Source organism: Temnothorax nylanderi, unplaced genomic scaffold (assembly GCF_030848795.1).
Source record: "Temnothorax nylanderi isolate EJ_2023f unplaced genomic scaffold, tnyl_v1.0 TNYL_tig0013_pilon, whole genome shotgun sequence".
NCBI lineage: Eukaryota > Metazoa > Arthropoda > Insecta > Hymenoptera > Formicidae > Temnothorax > Temnothorax nylanderi.
In genome coordinates, this window is record NW_027249075.1 from 228,722 (window position 1) to 244,141 (window position 15,420).

General features: G+C 36.9%; 3 protein-coding genes across 8 annotated transcripts; 1 reads left to right on the forward strand and 2 right to left on the reverse strand.

Annotated features, from left to right (window-relative positions):
* Nucleotides 1-659: 659 nt before the first annotated feature.
* Nucleotides 660-4,704, reverse strand: LOC139767916 (ubiquitin-conjugating enzyme E2 N). Of its 3 annotated transcripts, none has more exons than XM_071697648.1 (3): nucleotides 4,091-4,704; nucleotides 2,668-2,927; nucleotides 660-2,390 (listed from the first exon to the last, which is right to left on the reverse strand). In XM_071697648.1, exons 2-3 carry the CDS (start codon nucleotides 2,910-2,912, stop codon nucleotides 2,180-2,182), a joined length of 456 nt encoding a protein of 151 aa, XP_071553749.1. In that variant the 5' UTR covers nucleotides 2,913-2,927; nucleotides 4,091-4,704; the 3' UTR covers nucleotides 660-2,179. The 3 variants fall into 3 exon arrangements, with proteins under 3 accessions (XP_071553749.1, XP_071553750.1, XP_071553751.1); XM_071697649.1 differs by lacking the exon at nucleotides 4,091-4,704 and adding an exon at nucleotides 3,560-3,718; XM_071697650.1 differs by lacking the exon at nucleotides 4,091-4,704 and adding an exon at nucleotides 3,180-3,529.
* On the forward strand, nucleotides 3,775-11,504 carry Elp1 (elongator complex protein 1). 2 transcript variants are annotated; one of them, XM_071697631.1, is made up of 14 exons: nucleotides 3,775-3,804; nucleotides 4,959-5,336; nucleotides 5,454-6,274; nucleotides 6,434-6,862; nucleotides 6,942-7,430; nucleotides 7,525-7,754; nucleotides 7,822-8,228; nucleotides 8,304-9,417; nucleotides 9,526-9,719; nucleotides 9,907-10,177; nucleotides 10,431-10,567; nucleotides 10,760-10,914; nucleotides 10,987-11,050; nucleotides 11,131-11,504. In XM_071697631.1, the coding sequence occupies exons 3-14, from the start codon at nucleotides 5,846-5,848 to the stop codon at nucleotides 11,190-11,192; spliced, it is 3,981 nt and encodes a 1,326-aa protein (XP_071553732.1). In that variant the 5' UTR covers nucleotides 3,775-3,804; nucleotides 4,959-5,336; nucleotides 5,454-5,845; the 3' UTR covers nucleotides 11,193-11,504. The 2 variants fall into 2 exon arrangements, with proteins under 2 accessions (XP_071553732.1, XP_071553733.1); XM_071697632.1 differs by lacking the exons at nucleotides 3,775-3,804; nucleotides 10,431-10,567; nucleotides 10,760-10,914; nucleotides 10,987-11,050; nucleotides 11,131-11,504 and having other exon boundaries at nucleotides 4,953-5,336; nucleotides 9,526-9,730; nucleotides 9,907-10,041.
* LOC139767911 (G2/mitotic-specific cyclin-B) lies at nucleotides 11,492-15,371 on the reverse strand. 3 transcript variants are annotated; one of them, XM_071697639.1, is made up of 6 exons: nucleotides 15,233-15,371; nucleotides 14,706-15,020; nucleotides 13,463-14,080; nucleotides 13,111-13,350; nucleotides 12,880-12,998; nucleotides 11,492-12,807 (listed from the first exon to the last, which is right to left on the reverse strand). In XM_071697639.1, the coding sequence occupies exons 2-6, from the start codon at nucleotides 14,733-14,735 to the stop codon at nucleotides 12,552-12,554; spliced, it is 1,263 nt and encodes a 420-aa protein (XP_071553740.1). In that variant the 5' UTR covers nucleotides 14,736-15,020; nucleotides 15,233-15,371; the 3' UTR covers nucleotides 11,492-12,551. The 3 variants fall into 3 exon arrangements, with proteins under 3 accessions (XP_071553740.1, XP_071553741.1, XP_071553742.1); XM_071697640.1 differs by lacking the exon at nucleotides 14,706-15,020 and having other exon boundaries at nucleotides 15,233-15,365; XM_071697641.1 differs by lacking the exons at nucleotides 14,706-15,020; nucleotides 15,233-15,371 and adding an exon at nucleotides 14,177-14,685.
* Nucleotides 15,372-15,420: the final 49 nt, after the last annotated feature.

Sequence of the window (15,420 nt, forward strand, 5' to 3'; positions counted from 1 at the left end):
AATATTCCACGTGACATGTGAAGCAATGACGTATATACATTATGAAGCTTGTTCATAAAAGCGATCTAAAATTATCTAAACTATTAATATCGTGGAAAGTAGAAGCACCGACGAGCCACTCCTCTTTCCTTCTAAAATGTCCTAACGAGCTTTTTTACATCCATTTTAGCACCGAGTTAATGTTGATAAGGACATTTTAATACACTTTGTTATAACAGAAATACAAAATGACATATCATTTAAGCCTATATATATATATATATATATATGCTTATAAAAAAGAAATCAGTTTTATTCGTTCTCCATCCGTTAGTATTTTATTGTTATATTATTAGCTTCCATATTCTATTACTAATTTAGCAACATAGAAGTTCAAAATAAAATTTTATTTTGTAAATTTTAACATGTGTGTTTCACACATTTCGGTAAAGCAATGATTAAACGAACGTAAAAAAAGAGGGAACTAACATATTTCATACATAATTCATTACCGATTATACTTAATGAAATGTACATATAGCGGTATTTAACTTTTTGGATCTTAATTATCAGTTTATGTACGTTAATTATTCCATAGTAGCTCTTGGAAAATCTTTCGTATCGCACTGGCACAACGTGATAATGCATACAATAGAATAATTATTCTAAATATCCCAAACTCTTAATAATAATTTCTTTATTATTGCAGATTATCTACAATTGTTTTAACCTATTCCCGTGTCCTTAGATTACAAAACCTCTCTGTTGTAATTATTTAAAAAAAAAGGATCATTAATGCAATGTCCTCATTTTGTGGATACCTATATACTAACTGGTTGTACTTTTTCTCACATTTGATGCAATAAAACGTACATTAGGTATAAATCATTGACATTTTTTTTATTAAGCCGATTATATCAATATTAAGATTAATTTATTGAGCCAATGCATTGTGATAATTGTGTTAAATATTTCTATCAATATATATACTATATTCCTTTGCCACCGTTTTGTTACAAAGATATTGTTTCTACTATTTTTCTATTTATTTACTTACATAATGTGCAACGTATGTAAATTTAACTATTTTTTGCGTATGTTCAATTCTCGTTACGATCGTTAATTTTACTTATCAAATGGAAAATATTTACGTATATATATATATGTATATGTGTGTAACTATGTATTTTACATTGTCTCCTTCAAGTAAGCAGTCATCATAAAACAATATTCTTTTTATGTATTTTAATCGAGTCGATTTTCTCTATGTTAAAATTTATTGTATCTTAACGAACAGAATTTGTTCATTGTGAGACACAATAAAAAATGTTTCTATTCTCCTCACTTATATTTACACATTATAAGCAATTAATTGGCAATCATTATTAACATAATGGAAGATTTCTATTCACTTATAGCTCAACTTTTCTTAGTACAAATCAAATGTATTCGAACGTTTCTCCTTATTATACATTGAAAATTAAAGAGCTTTCGCGATAATCTACACCTCGCAACGAAATAATCGTAGATGTCGAAAGACGCTTAAGTTTACATAGATTGAAAATGCTTTCGTATCTCCTTTAATATAATATCTATAAGACATGTGAGATAAATAATAGCTCTATTACAGATCGGTCTTATCGTTCTCTAGTCTACGTATGCAAGGATACTTAAATCTATGGTGTATTAGACAGAGACAACCAGTTAGCATACATAATAAATTTGTTTCAAAGAAAAGAATGTCACATGTCAAAACGTAGATCTCTCAATCTCATCTTTAAATAATACATTAGGAAGAAAAAGAAAAGTACAAGTTGCAAATTGTACTAGTAGCAATATATTGAAAGAATTGTATGTCGCGTACTTTTCCTTAATATAATTTCAAACTTATGTAACATATCTCACCGCGTCTTCTCACAGAGAGAGGCTTCCTCTTGCGCAACGTTAATGTAGGAAGAAGATATTTACGAAGTTTCTCAATGAGCGATTGAATAAATCCAACAGTGCTTCGCATTTCCCCCACGTTATAGAAAATATCCATTCTGTTTTACTCTTACAAAACTTTTATTTTTATAGCAAAATTGTGGACACAGGTGCCGGATACGCAGTTGGTGCGGGTAAGGTGATCAAAAGTCTGGGAAAGGTAGGAGTAACGTCGCTTTTTTTTTGCTTTGTCGTGGGCGATCTGACAAGGCTGAGATCAGTTGTCCATAGCGTATCTTCGAGTCCACTCTTTGGCATTGCGTATCGCTTCGCTTTCATTGACTTTCCAAAGTTCAGCTACATCATTTGCCAAAGGATCGTCGGGATTCGGCGCGCTCAGGAGCGCTTGTATGGATAGCAAAACTGTTCTGATTTGAAGCGCTGGACTCCACTTGTCCTTGAGGATATCCAGGCAAATCCTGCCCAATCTACAAATCGAGATAAATCATGTTAAAGCGTCACAGCGTACCGAGACAGTAGATTACCTGCCTTTGTCATTTTTATTTAAACTGATCAATTTCTTTAAACATAGATATACATGAGCGATTTTAATTGCAATCTATCGTTAGATTTATGTCTGTCAGAAATAATATTTTGCGTGACCTCTTTTCTCGACTTATGCGAAACGCAATAAATGCTTGATAAAAGCGAGACTTGCACGGTTTTGATAATCAAGATAGATATATCACATGTTGTCATCTTTACCTGTCTATATTTGGATGATATATTTTTGTGATAAACCTAACTTTCGGTGCGGACATTGGGTAATCTTCTGGTAGGAACAATTCAAGCTTAAACAATCCACCTTCGAATGGCGAATCTTCAGGTCCCGTTACTATTACGTGAAAATATCTAGCATTTGTATCGTCTGGCACGGCGCTGATACCAGGAACTGGTTCTTGCATTAATCTTTGAGTTTCTTTAATAATCCTTCGTGGTAACGCCGCCATTGCTTATGCAAAGATCTGTGAGGAAAAGAAATTTGCAAGGTTACTAAGGATTATTCTTGAATACAATATACCAAACCGTTTGGCCATTTCGGCAAAACAGTCTCGAATTGAAATCCGAAAGTTCATGTAAAATTAACTGCAAAACGACGATCTTTATCATCATTTTTCACTCTCAAAAAGCTTCACTTAACAAGATTTCTCAATTTAACAAATTTTTTAAGTACACATTTTTTTACAGAACTCGCGTAAACGAAATGAAACAGCTACCCTGTGTTTTCTTTTCCACTTGTCTTTCCTTTACAAATACATGATAATTTGCGACGCGAATTTAAATCCGACGACTAACGTAGCAATGAATTGTACTTCGTGTCACGCTGGGAACCTTAATGAAACGTTCGTACACGAATTGTCATCAATAAACGTAATTTTTTCTTTTGTTACAAAATCGTCTCATATTAAATCACAAAGAACAGACGCGATGACGCGAAAATCATCTCGAGCCACCTCGCCAGCATCTCTCGCATACCAACGGGAGTACTTTACTCTTTCTCTCTCTCTCTCTCTTTCTTTCCTTCTCTCTCCCACCCTTTCTACACAAAACACAATGCTGACCGCTCGGCGGTCATCTCGCACCGCGATTTACAAACCGGATATCCTGGCATGTGTCGAGGAGGCGGGGGATCGATAATCTCTTTCGCGGCCAACTCGTCAATGGGCAACGGACGAACGACGATCGGCTACGAGTTGACAGCGTTGACAGCTTTGCCACACCGAGCGGAGCACGTACGCGCGCACACACTCGACTCCGTGCGCGCGCGCGCGCGCGCGTACGTGCTCCGCTACGTGCGCGTGTGTCTCTGTGTGTATGTGTGCGTGCGCGCAGAGGTCCACGGTATGCGCTGCCAAGTGTCGGGGACGACGTGACCGGGTGAACGTGAATCCTCTCGGGACGTCGCGGATGATAAACGGGCGCGCGATAAATCCAGGGGGCAAAATCCGGAGTTTGTGGGCGACAGAAAGAAAGAGAGGAAGAAAGAGCGTACAGATCGCGCGCATCCCGGATAGTATAATAAACAAAGGGTGCGAGGGACGTAGCGGCGATCCGGTTGCTCCGGCTCGTCGTTATCGGCGCCCCGACACGGCACACGGTCGCGCAACGTCCGCACGCGGATACGTACGATATTCCCTACGTAAAAAGCTCGCAGTCTCACGTCTCACGCGAGCCTCCTCCGGCAGTTTCTCTTTTTTTTCTTCTCTCCCCGCGACCACCTCTCACTCTCTCTCTTTCTCTCTCGGCGACTCCGGTGTTCCTCCAGAAACCTCGTCGTTAACGCGCTCGTTCGTTCTCCTGGCTAGTCGTCGCCGTCGCCGTCGCCGTCGCCACCGCCACCGCCGCCGTCGGCCTCACGTCGGCCCCGCAGCCGACTCTCCGGGGGAGGTGGGGGGAAGAGCGGGAGGAGAGTGGGACCCAACCGGCCGGTGATCCACGGGTCCACGGGGGATGCTCGATCGCGGCCCCGCTAATTCAATTTCCACTCGTGCCGTGGACGGTGGTACCGCACACGGTCGATGGTTGGTCGCGGCTGGTCCTTGTTGGTTCGGCTCAGTCAATGGTCCCCTTCACAGCCGCCTCTCGCGATTCATTTTATCACGCTGCTTGATGGCGCTGCTCGCTCTCCAGTCTCCACTCTCTTCCGTTCCTCCGGTTCTCTCGGTTCGTCCGCGTTTCTCCGGTCTGTCCGTAATCCGTATCTCTCACTCGCGGGGTCGCGGGTATACCTCTGTTCACTCTCTCTCTCTCTCTCTCTCTCTCTCTCTCTCTCGCGCGCGCGCGAGTTCAACTCGTTCGTTCGACACGCGATAACACCCCGCTCGCCCGATACCCTTTATTCGTCCGTTGTCTCGGAGAGCGTCACCGAACGACCGAACTACGAAGTCACGAAGTCACGAGAGGCTAGACCGGCTAGAGTGCGACGAGAGCGCGCGTCGACGGGACCGACCGACCATGGCAGAACCTGCGGAAAAAATAATGGACGCGTTCAGCAGGGCTGCGTTCGAGAACCACGCTCTTCGGAAAAATTCACACCTCGGCAGAATAGCAGAAAGCAGGAAAGCAGAAGCCAATCAGAACTCGCGCTGGTAAGCAGAAGGGAGCGTCCCGTTTGACCACAGCCACTCACAACCCCCGGTGCCTGGAGTTTTTTCACTAGACCAGCCAATCAGATATTTCGCAACGTGGTGAAACAGGACGATCCAATAGGAATTTACCGGCCTACGTTAGTACATTGTGTCGCTACTTGTCGCGTCGCCAGCATCGGCATTCACTGGCATCGGCAGCATCGCTACTGTGCGTTGATTGCATTATTGCATAGGTTAGTTTCGTCCGCTGGTCGCGTGGTTTGAAAAAAAGAAGGGAAAAACGAGGTAAATATTCTTATAACAAATTTCGATCATACGCGCTTTACATTTTAAAATCACATTTTTCCTCACATAAATTGTCTTATTTTATTTATTTCATTATTTAATTTCTTCTGTTTACAGAGACATAACCTTTTTCGTAACACGTGTAGCATTTGATTGAACGCGAGGACTAGTTGAAGATCCAAGTGATATTTAATTTCGTGAAAAGGATCAACAAAATTATACAAACTTTAGATTCGGATAGTTCTAGAGTATCTGCGCTACATAACCCAAAGGCAGGATTGAAGGTGCCTTTGCTCCTAAACAAAACGAAGCAATCTAGCACAAGAAACGTGTGTAAGATTAAATAAGGTGACCTAAAGAACAATAACAAATAAAAGGTAGAAGAATATTTGTGTTAAATAACTGAAGCTCCCAGTTGGAGACACGGCGATAGGACTACCTATCCCAAAATTAAAAGATTGAAATAAAACCGATTCACCGTTGACTTGAAGTCGATAAAAAAAAAAATCATGAGAAATCTAACGGTTCACCAAGTATATCGTAGAAATATCGATTTTATGAGCGACGTAAAAGATCTTCAAGAATCTTTGCATTGCGCTCTCAATTCAAGTAACAACGATATGTACCTGTTATTGCACAAGCACCTCTACATAATACCATTTGAAGGAGATATTATCGACCTAGATCTTGGTCCTTCTCTCAAAATTGTTTCAATGGAGTATTGCACCACCCTACAGGAATTGTACTGTGCTTATGAGTTTGGTGACGTTGTTAAAATTGACATAAAAGATCCAACTCATATTGATCAGAGTACAGTAGGGATTTTTGGTAACGGCCTACAGTGTATGAAATTCAGTCCGGATCATGAACTCGTTGTTGTTGTAACAGGCGAAGGAGATGTAATCACTATGGTATTAGACTTCCAAGTAATATCAGAGGTAATACTTATTTGGTTTCAAATCAAATTTTTTTTATTATTAAATTTTATTTTTGTCATGCATTTGATGAGCAAGACTAGAGACTCTCCAGGGAGAGACTGGTCAATTCGCCGCCATTTGCAATTTTATTTTATATATTAAACTAGATATATTTTACAGGTAAATTTATATTTAGAAAAGTTTGGGCATAATGAATTTTTTAATGTTGGTTGGGGCAAAAAAGAAACTCAGTTTCATGGTTCAATGGGTAAAGCAGCGGCTCGAGCTGAACCGGAAGAACTAATCCCGAATGAGCACGATGATGGTGGTACTCGAATTTGTTGGCGCGAAGACGGCGCGTTTTTCACTGTTAGTTTTCTGCATAAGAAAACGAAAATTCGAAGATTTAAAGTATTCAACAGAGAGGGTATTTTATGCTATACCAATGAACGAGTCAACGGATTGGAGGAATGTCTAGCTTGGAGCCCATTGGGAAATCTGCTTGCCGTAACTCAGATAGCATACGATAAATATGTTATTGCATTTTTTGAGAAAAACGGCCTTAAGTACTCGGAATTTGTGCTGCCCCTTAAATTTGGAGAAGTAAAGGTATGTTAAATATTGAAATGGACGATCTTTGAAGATTGCCTTGTAAAATTACAAATTTTATTAAATAGATGTCTTACAGGTAAAAGATCTGCTTTGGTCACCAGATATTTTGGCTGTTGTTTGTCACGAGTCAAAAACAAACAATAAGCTGATACAACTGTGGACTGAAAATAATTGTCATTGGTATCTTAAACAAACCCTTGTCTTTAATGAAGCGAATCCGTTGCTATATGTAACATGGAGCAGTGAAACTAATAAAAAGGAATTGATTTATATAACCAAAAAAGAAATTACTTTCTGCTCGTTTAATTGGTGCCTGGATCATAGCAGAGGCGAAACTGTGGCTGATAGAGTTGTATCTGGTGTTATTGATGGAAGTAAAATATTAGTCACTGCTTTCAAAGATGGAATTGTCCCACCGCCACTGGCGCATCAATCTTTAGAAACTAATGAGTCACAAAATGCAATTATTTTTGGTCCGAATATTAATAAGTCAGCCTTGGTAAACAGCAACGACTTCTTTACTATTTCATGTAATAATAAATTGACGGTTTTTAAGCAGAAAAAGGTAATTTATCTTAACAAAATAATGATGCAGAAATATGATATGATGATACATAATCTATTTCTTGTTGCTTTATGTAATTTATTTAATATTGTAGAACGCTTCCACGCCGACATATGTAGCTGCAAACGTATGTAGTATTTCTTGTGACGTACTATACGTTATCAAAGATAAAGCATTAAAAATTGATGACCGCGATTGCTTCATGCAACATTTCTTATGGTTTACAGAGAACATCATGTTGTTCTCTATAGTTACAAAAAACCATAATCTCTTGTGTGTTTTATCTCTAATTGGCATGCATTCTAATGATTGTCTGAAAATACGGTATGTGGTATCCCAGAATCATTAGATATGTAAAATAATATCTGTCTAAATTTGAATTTTTTTACAGGGAAATTCATGTTTTGGATTATCCAATAGAACATATAGTTTCTTCTCCCGATGCAAATACAGCTTACATAAAAGTAAGAGATCGAATATTTAAATACACAAGAAACGGAACACTTGAACAGACAAATATAACGTTAAGCGAACAGTGCGAGCAAATAGAAGTTGTACAAATTGATTCGAAAGATATTATCCTTGCTCTGTCTCGGGAAAATAGTTTCTTGGTCGACGGAAAAGAAATTGCTAAGAATATTACAAGTTTTTACGTACATTCTGATTTTTTGCTTCTTACGACACTGCAATGTACATTGATTTGTGTCTTGTTGAACGAAGTTAATATAAGGCAGCTAAGTGAACGGGATTTAACTATCCAGCCCTGGGATTTAAATATGAACGAGATTTTATTTGCGGGTAAATATATACATTTTATAATCTCTTTTATTTTGTATATAGCATATTTTTCTGACTTTAAATATATCGTTACAGGTATCTACATTAGACGACTCGAAAAAGGTTCTCGTATAATAACGGCGATACCGTACGAATCAAAAGTAATTTTACAGCTGCCTAGAGGAAATTTAGAATGTATACAGCCAAGGGCATTATCGGTGCATATACTAAAATGTTACCTGAATAACTGTGATTATTTGACGGCACTTGCCATAATGACTAAACAACGTATAAACTTGAATTTATTATACGACCACGATCCACAATTATTTCTGGATAATGTGAAAAAGTTCGTAGAAGATCTTGTACAGCATAAGAAGTTAAATTGGTTGAATCTGTTTTTGTCAGAATTACAAAACGTCGATGTCACCCGTACGATGTACACGTTTTGTTATGCGGATCGCCCTGTCAAATCTGACGCTAGAGGTAACGAAACTACAATTAATAAGGTAGACGAGATCTGTAAATTATTAAGAGATGCCATGGAGAAACATCAAGATGCGAATAATTTAATACAACCAATATTGATAAGCTTGGTGAAAAATCAACAAAGACAAGGATTGGAAAATGCACTTAGTAAAATAAAGCAAGTGAAAATGTTGGAGGATTCACAGAGATCAGAGTTACGTGATTCCACCGTATCCGCTCATGGAGCGTTAAAGTGTTTACTGCATTTCGTCACTATCGATACGTTATATGATGTTGCATTAGGCATGTATGATTTAGAACTCGCAATGTTTATAGCGTCTGAATCATCGAAAGAAGATCCCAAAGAATATATTCCATTCTTGAACAATTTTAAAAAATTAGACCCAAATTACATGAAGTATTCTATTAATGTGCATCTTAAACGTTACGAATCAGCGTTAGAGCATTTGTCTAAAGATCCAACTAAGTTTGAGGAATGCTTAAATTTGATACGTAATCATAAATTATATAAGGCGGCAATAAAATTGTTTGAGAAAAATACTACAGAGTATAAAAAGGTGGCTGAAGTTTATGGAGAATTTTTGTCAAGTGAAGGGAAATATATGGAAGCTGGTATGATGTTTTATAGAAGTGGCGATCTTGACAAAGCTGTAGAAACATTTAGTATGTCAAGTGATAATTGGGAGGATGTAATCGCAATATCAAAAGAGATGAAATTAAGGTAAAGATATACAATTTTTTTTCGTACATGCATGAAAGAATATTATCCTATCATCATTAGAATTAATTACATATACTGTTCTATACACATAAGAATTAATTTTTTCAGCCCAGCAAATTCATACAAAATTTATGAGTCACTGGTTGAACGTTTGAAAGCAGAGCGGAAATATAAACATGCAGCTATAATATTAAAAGAATATCTAAATGATGCTGAAGAAGCAGTTGCGCTATTATGTGAGGGAAGATCTTGGAAATATGCAATACGAATAATATCTGATGTACGACGTTTAGATCTGAATGGTTAGAAAATGGTTAATAATCAAGTGAATCAATATCTAGTATAATTATTATAGTATATGTATTATATATAGAATTTATATATAATATATATAATATGTATTTATATATAATAGTTAAAAATAATAATTTTTGTTGAAATTGGAATTTTTAAATTTAATATATCAAATTTTCTGTTATATTTTTATAGAAACACATATTAAACCTGGAGTGAAGGAACACGCAGAACATGTAATTTCACAATTGAGTAAAATGAAGGAAGATTTTCTTAAGTACAAGTCGCGTCTTGCTATAGTGAGAACAGAAATTAAAGCAAAACAAGCACAAATACAATTGTCCCATGAAAAAACCTATAGCGACGAACCGGAATCTAATAAAGAAATTCCAGATTGCATTAGTGACACAATCAGTATCGCAGAATCTGTTTCAAGTCAAATATCGCGAATATCTACGTCTTCGAGGTGCTTATGTATATATTTTTTAAATTTGTCTTGTAGCATTATATATAAGGTTTGTTGTTTATAGCTGTACTAATGTATACTCGTTGTACTGAAAATGGAATAGATATATGTTTGAAGTTTGGCGAAAGTGAGAAAGAAAGTATTAGTGCAGTCTAATGCAGCGATAAAGAACAGGCCTATAAATTGTACACTTTGTATTCATGTATAATCTTATATCTATATATAAAGTAAAAATATGAAAATATCTTTTTAGCAAGAGCTATCGGTCAAGTAAGAATCGTAGAAAACAAGAGAGAAAACTTTTCAGTTTAAAGGAAGGCAGCCGATTTGAAGATTTAAGCTTAATACATGCCCTTTACCAAATTGTTAGCAATGCGTACAAGGATAGAGGTTGGTCCATAGAAGCAATATAAATTCACAATAGATGTATAAATGCTCTTGAATATAAATTCAAATTATTACAACATTATCGAAGACGTCATCGAATATATGTTATAACTTTTTCATTATAATATATATTAAATATTTTATTAATTTTTAATATATATTTTAAATGTAATAAAAAATAATGTTTATTTACAGACGATTGGTATCAGCTGATACAAATACTAATACGATTCGAATTTGATGAAAGCGCAGAAAAGATTATAGTTGAAACAAGGGAGTTCTTTCAATTGGTGGAAAGTAGTAAATCTGAAATTTGGGACAGATCAGCTCCTACAAGTTTAGCTGACATAGTAAGTAATCAGTATCAACAATATTTCAGCAATTTCTGAATTGCGCTTTACATTTCTTAAATTTATTTACAGGAAAAAAGTGAAAATAATACACAAGCACAATTTCAAGAAATGATAGCACCTATTAAATTAATAGGTAAGTGCTCACAAAATGCGGTAGAGTGATATTTTTTCCTTTATCGGCTTTTAATTATTTTTTGCTTTTTAATTTTTCAGAACGCTACATAATGTATCCACCTGAGGCTGATGCAACATCACGCGTGCTGACTATTTTTTAACTTTTTTTTACATGTAAATTAAGTATTTGAAAAATAAGTAAAAAATCGATTTTTTTAAACATTGCATATTTTTAAAATATCAGTCATGAATATAAGGAAGTTTTGTTACATAATAAATATAAGATATTAATGTAAAAATAATTAAATATAGAGGCTTCTTTTTAGCTGAACTTCTTGTACAGTTTAGCTTTCCTCTTTTTTTTCATATTGGGGAGAAAAACAGAAGGTGAACTGTGCAAAAAGTTCATCTAAAAAGACCAAGCCGTAAGATGTTGATGTGAAAATTATAGCAATAAAGATAAGTTATAGTAATTTAGTTATTTATTTACAAAGATACGTGTATATAGAGTTAGTAATTTAATCTATATCATTGTGATATTATAATTAAATTTGCAACTAATTAGGCCTAAATATAATAGCCACTTGTATTTGATCTTACAATAGAGTCATACATATATTAAACATCTAAATTTGGAAATGTTAGAATTTGGATCGCTTAACAATATAAAATTTTATTTTGTTTCAGGCAGGCGCAAATACTTATATACTAATTATCTTATATACATATTATAGGATATAGTAATATAAAATGTAAAATCAAAGAACATTTCTTTATCACCATATTGATAAAAATTTCCTAAGCGATATATGATATTTCCAAAAATTATTACTTCTCACTTTTATACACACAACTTTTATCCAATTTATATTTCAAAATAGCAATCAAAAGACTTAACGATAGACTCCCATACTAATTAAGATAGACTACATCTGAGAAAATATAAGATATATAAAAGCATAAGAAAAAAATGAAATATGTCTTCGAATACTCACATATTTTCATATGGTGGCATCAAAAGTATTTGTGTAGGACTTATATCAAAATTAAAATATTATTATAATCAACTAGGAATAAAAACTAAAAGCTTTATTTAATATTTCATTATAAAAGATGCATTTTACGTTTTCAGCTATATACCTCACTACGGCAGTCCAAAATAAAGTCCATTAGTATTACCCGACTAAATTTTCATGCTTATAATAACAAACGTTTTGTATATAAAGCTCTAAATACATGTCCTTTGTTTTTTTTTTACGTGACTAAATGAGAATAGACTTTTCAATAAGAAATTTGTGCATTAAATGTCTAGCGCGCACAACATTAATTAGTTTGCGATAAAGCTTTACTTTATCCTTCGTTTATCTTTATTTCTTGTAAGACGCAATCTCCCGTGAATCGTAATGTCCACGATCACATTCATCGATATGACATTTAATACATCAGACAAACACCTTATTGAAAATATCTCCAAATTATGAGGAGTTCAGAAATAAATTCTATTCTGTTTTATTACAAATTTAAGACTCATTGCTTCTTGCTGCAATGGAAAGCATAATTGGCGATTTAAGCTCTGGTCGAATACTAATTTTCATGTGTTTCACATGGACGTACTTCTTTCTCACAGCTTGATATTTACTGTCCTCTGCGTTAACTATTATAGCAGCTATATCTTGTACAGCAGGTAACACATCGTCCTTGGAGTAAGTGCTGTAGTGTGTTAAAGTATCTGTCCAGATAGCCTTGCCTTCGTCTTCTTCATCATTACCGATAACTCTGCAATCATTTATCCATTAATCGAAAATATTATGGAAGGAAGGTATAACGTAAGGTGATTCAATAACTTACAAAAATGCTAGATATATTGCTGCTGCAGCGATAAGACTAGGTGGATAATGACACATTTCATAGTGAACCAAGCTTTGCTCGAGGAAATACTTGGCCATCGTGTGATGTATAGGGAGCGCCTTGAAATAAATTATTTCGACATTACTTGAAAAGTTACAGCGTCAGTTATGAATAACGTAAATAAAGCAACGAAATAAAAATTGAAATTCCGAGCGTTACGAATATACGCACTTTTCCAGCTTTGCTGTATCTTCGAAGAAAATGCAGCGGTAACGGTCGCCCGAACGAATAGTCCAAGATTTTCACGATGAGCATTTCCATGTTCAATATATCTGCCTTTGAGTACGCCTTGTCCGTGATATATACAAAATCACTTATATCCGGCGAATACATTTCTTCATATTTGCTAGCGATAAACATAGCTGTTACACCTACCAGCTGCAATTTCTTCCTATCTATGCTTCGGTAGAGCTGCAAGAACAAAATATACGCATATAAACAAAAATATATGCAAATCATTTATAGCGTAAAAATTAAAAGACGTTCGCCTCCGATGCGGCACGTTACATCAATTGCGTCTTACTTGTAAGAAGCGATCGATAACTGCGATGGTAAGGTACAACGTCTCTTGCATCAATCGAAACTGTTGATGTACTTCTACCAACCAATCTACCAGCACACATCTCATTTTAGGGGTGACTTCCTGGCCCGCTAAAAATCCCTTCTTAATGGGAAACTTCTTCTCCAACGTCCTTAAATAGTCATGTATGTCGTTGGTGTAGAGAGAAACCAGAATGGGATTATTCTTGTCCTGTTCATCAATGTCTTCAAACTTTAGAAGATCCGTTGAAAATGAGTCTCTCTCTTCTCTCTTCTGACTAACAGCAACAGACGTAGGGTGTACATCAACCGCGTTGGGCGCATTATTTACACTGGTAGATGACGTTTTCACAACCGGTTTTACAATTTGCACTAGTGGCTTCTCGGGTACATTTGCTACTGGCTTCGCCGCTTGTTGCTTCGGTCCTACTACCACTTTCTTCTTTTGCAATAGACTAATCCTATCGACGGGCTCAACGCCCCTCAACGTGTTAACTCTGTTACTTATTTCACATAGCACCGCCCTTTTCCCTTTCGATGGCACAACAACCATCGAAGGCTTCGTATTTCTAATATTCTCCTTTGCATTTGCATGGTTCACCTGAAACACATATGTATATATGAAAGAAATTTTGAAGATAAAATTAAAAGAAATATGATATTCGACGTTCTCGTAATATAGAAAAAAGATATGTACTTTTCTGGCGTTAAAATATTTTTCTCAACACACATGGACAAAATATCAATAAGAATGGAGCAGCATGTATGTGTGTCGTACGTACAGAGGAAGTCATCGTTACAGAAGAATGGCACAAACTCAGGCTACTTTTAACTCTTTCCGTTTATATAACGTTTTATAAATAAACTGAAGAGATACTAATGTACGACGCTCTCGGTGTTTAAACATAACGTTCCTCGTTCTCGTCGACGTCGCATAAATATCGCTCTCGACGAGGGAGAAACCTCCTACGAATCATCCCTCCAGATTCATTCCCATAAAAATGAATCGCTCGCGAAGATCGTCGCGCTCCACGAGGCTCAAAGGGCGACGCGGATAAACGCGGATAGACGCTATACCGCGAAAACGTGACCGGAAAGGCATTTAAGCGCCTTCAAGTACAGAGGCATTTAAAGATGTCAGGCATCGGGACCACTGCTGGGCCGTTGCTACCCACCGCCAATTTACCGCGGATTTACCGCTCGCGGAATCGAGTTGTCGTGCTCACCGTGACCGCGTTCCGATTTCTCGTCGCCATTGTCAGTCGCAATCGCGCAAAGGGGCCCCTTGTTTCCGTTGCAGGCACGAATCTTCGTCTCTTCCCTCGAGAAGTGAGCCGCTTGGATCGAGCCCCCGGTTCAACACTCGTAACGACTTCTCTCGTCTCCGTCGATTTGAATTTGTTTGACTCTGACGGATCGCCAGCCCGCGCCTGCGCGTTCGCGGCCGCAGATTGGTTGTCAGACGGCGCGCCTCCATTGGCCGAGCGGCCGCGCCTGGCAGCGAACTTCGTTCCGTTCGGGAGACGCTCGGGGCCTCGGGGCTACGATTTGAGGAAGAAAAAGTGACGTTTTTTTTTTTAAACAAAAACGACCAAAAGGTCCAGAGACAAACGAGAAAGGGCGCAGTGCGCACTCGAGCTGGCCGCTCCGCCAATGGATTAAACGCGCGAAAAAGTAGCGAAGGGAAACGTGAAAACTGCCTTTTGTATATAGTATAGAGGAGAAATTCTTAGATGTTATTTTGGGATCTTACCTCGCTTTTATCCTTGTTTTTCGCATCGATTCTATGTATCTTCAGATATCTCCAAATGTTTCTAAATATTTCCAAATTCTGTTCTCGAACCAAAATTCTGTCACTTGATAGGACCAACTGTCACGTTTGCTAATTTGCAATTGATATGATTATATATGTTTTGGAAATTAACTCCTGCGAGAATACCA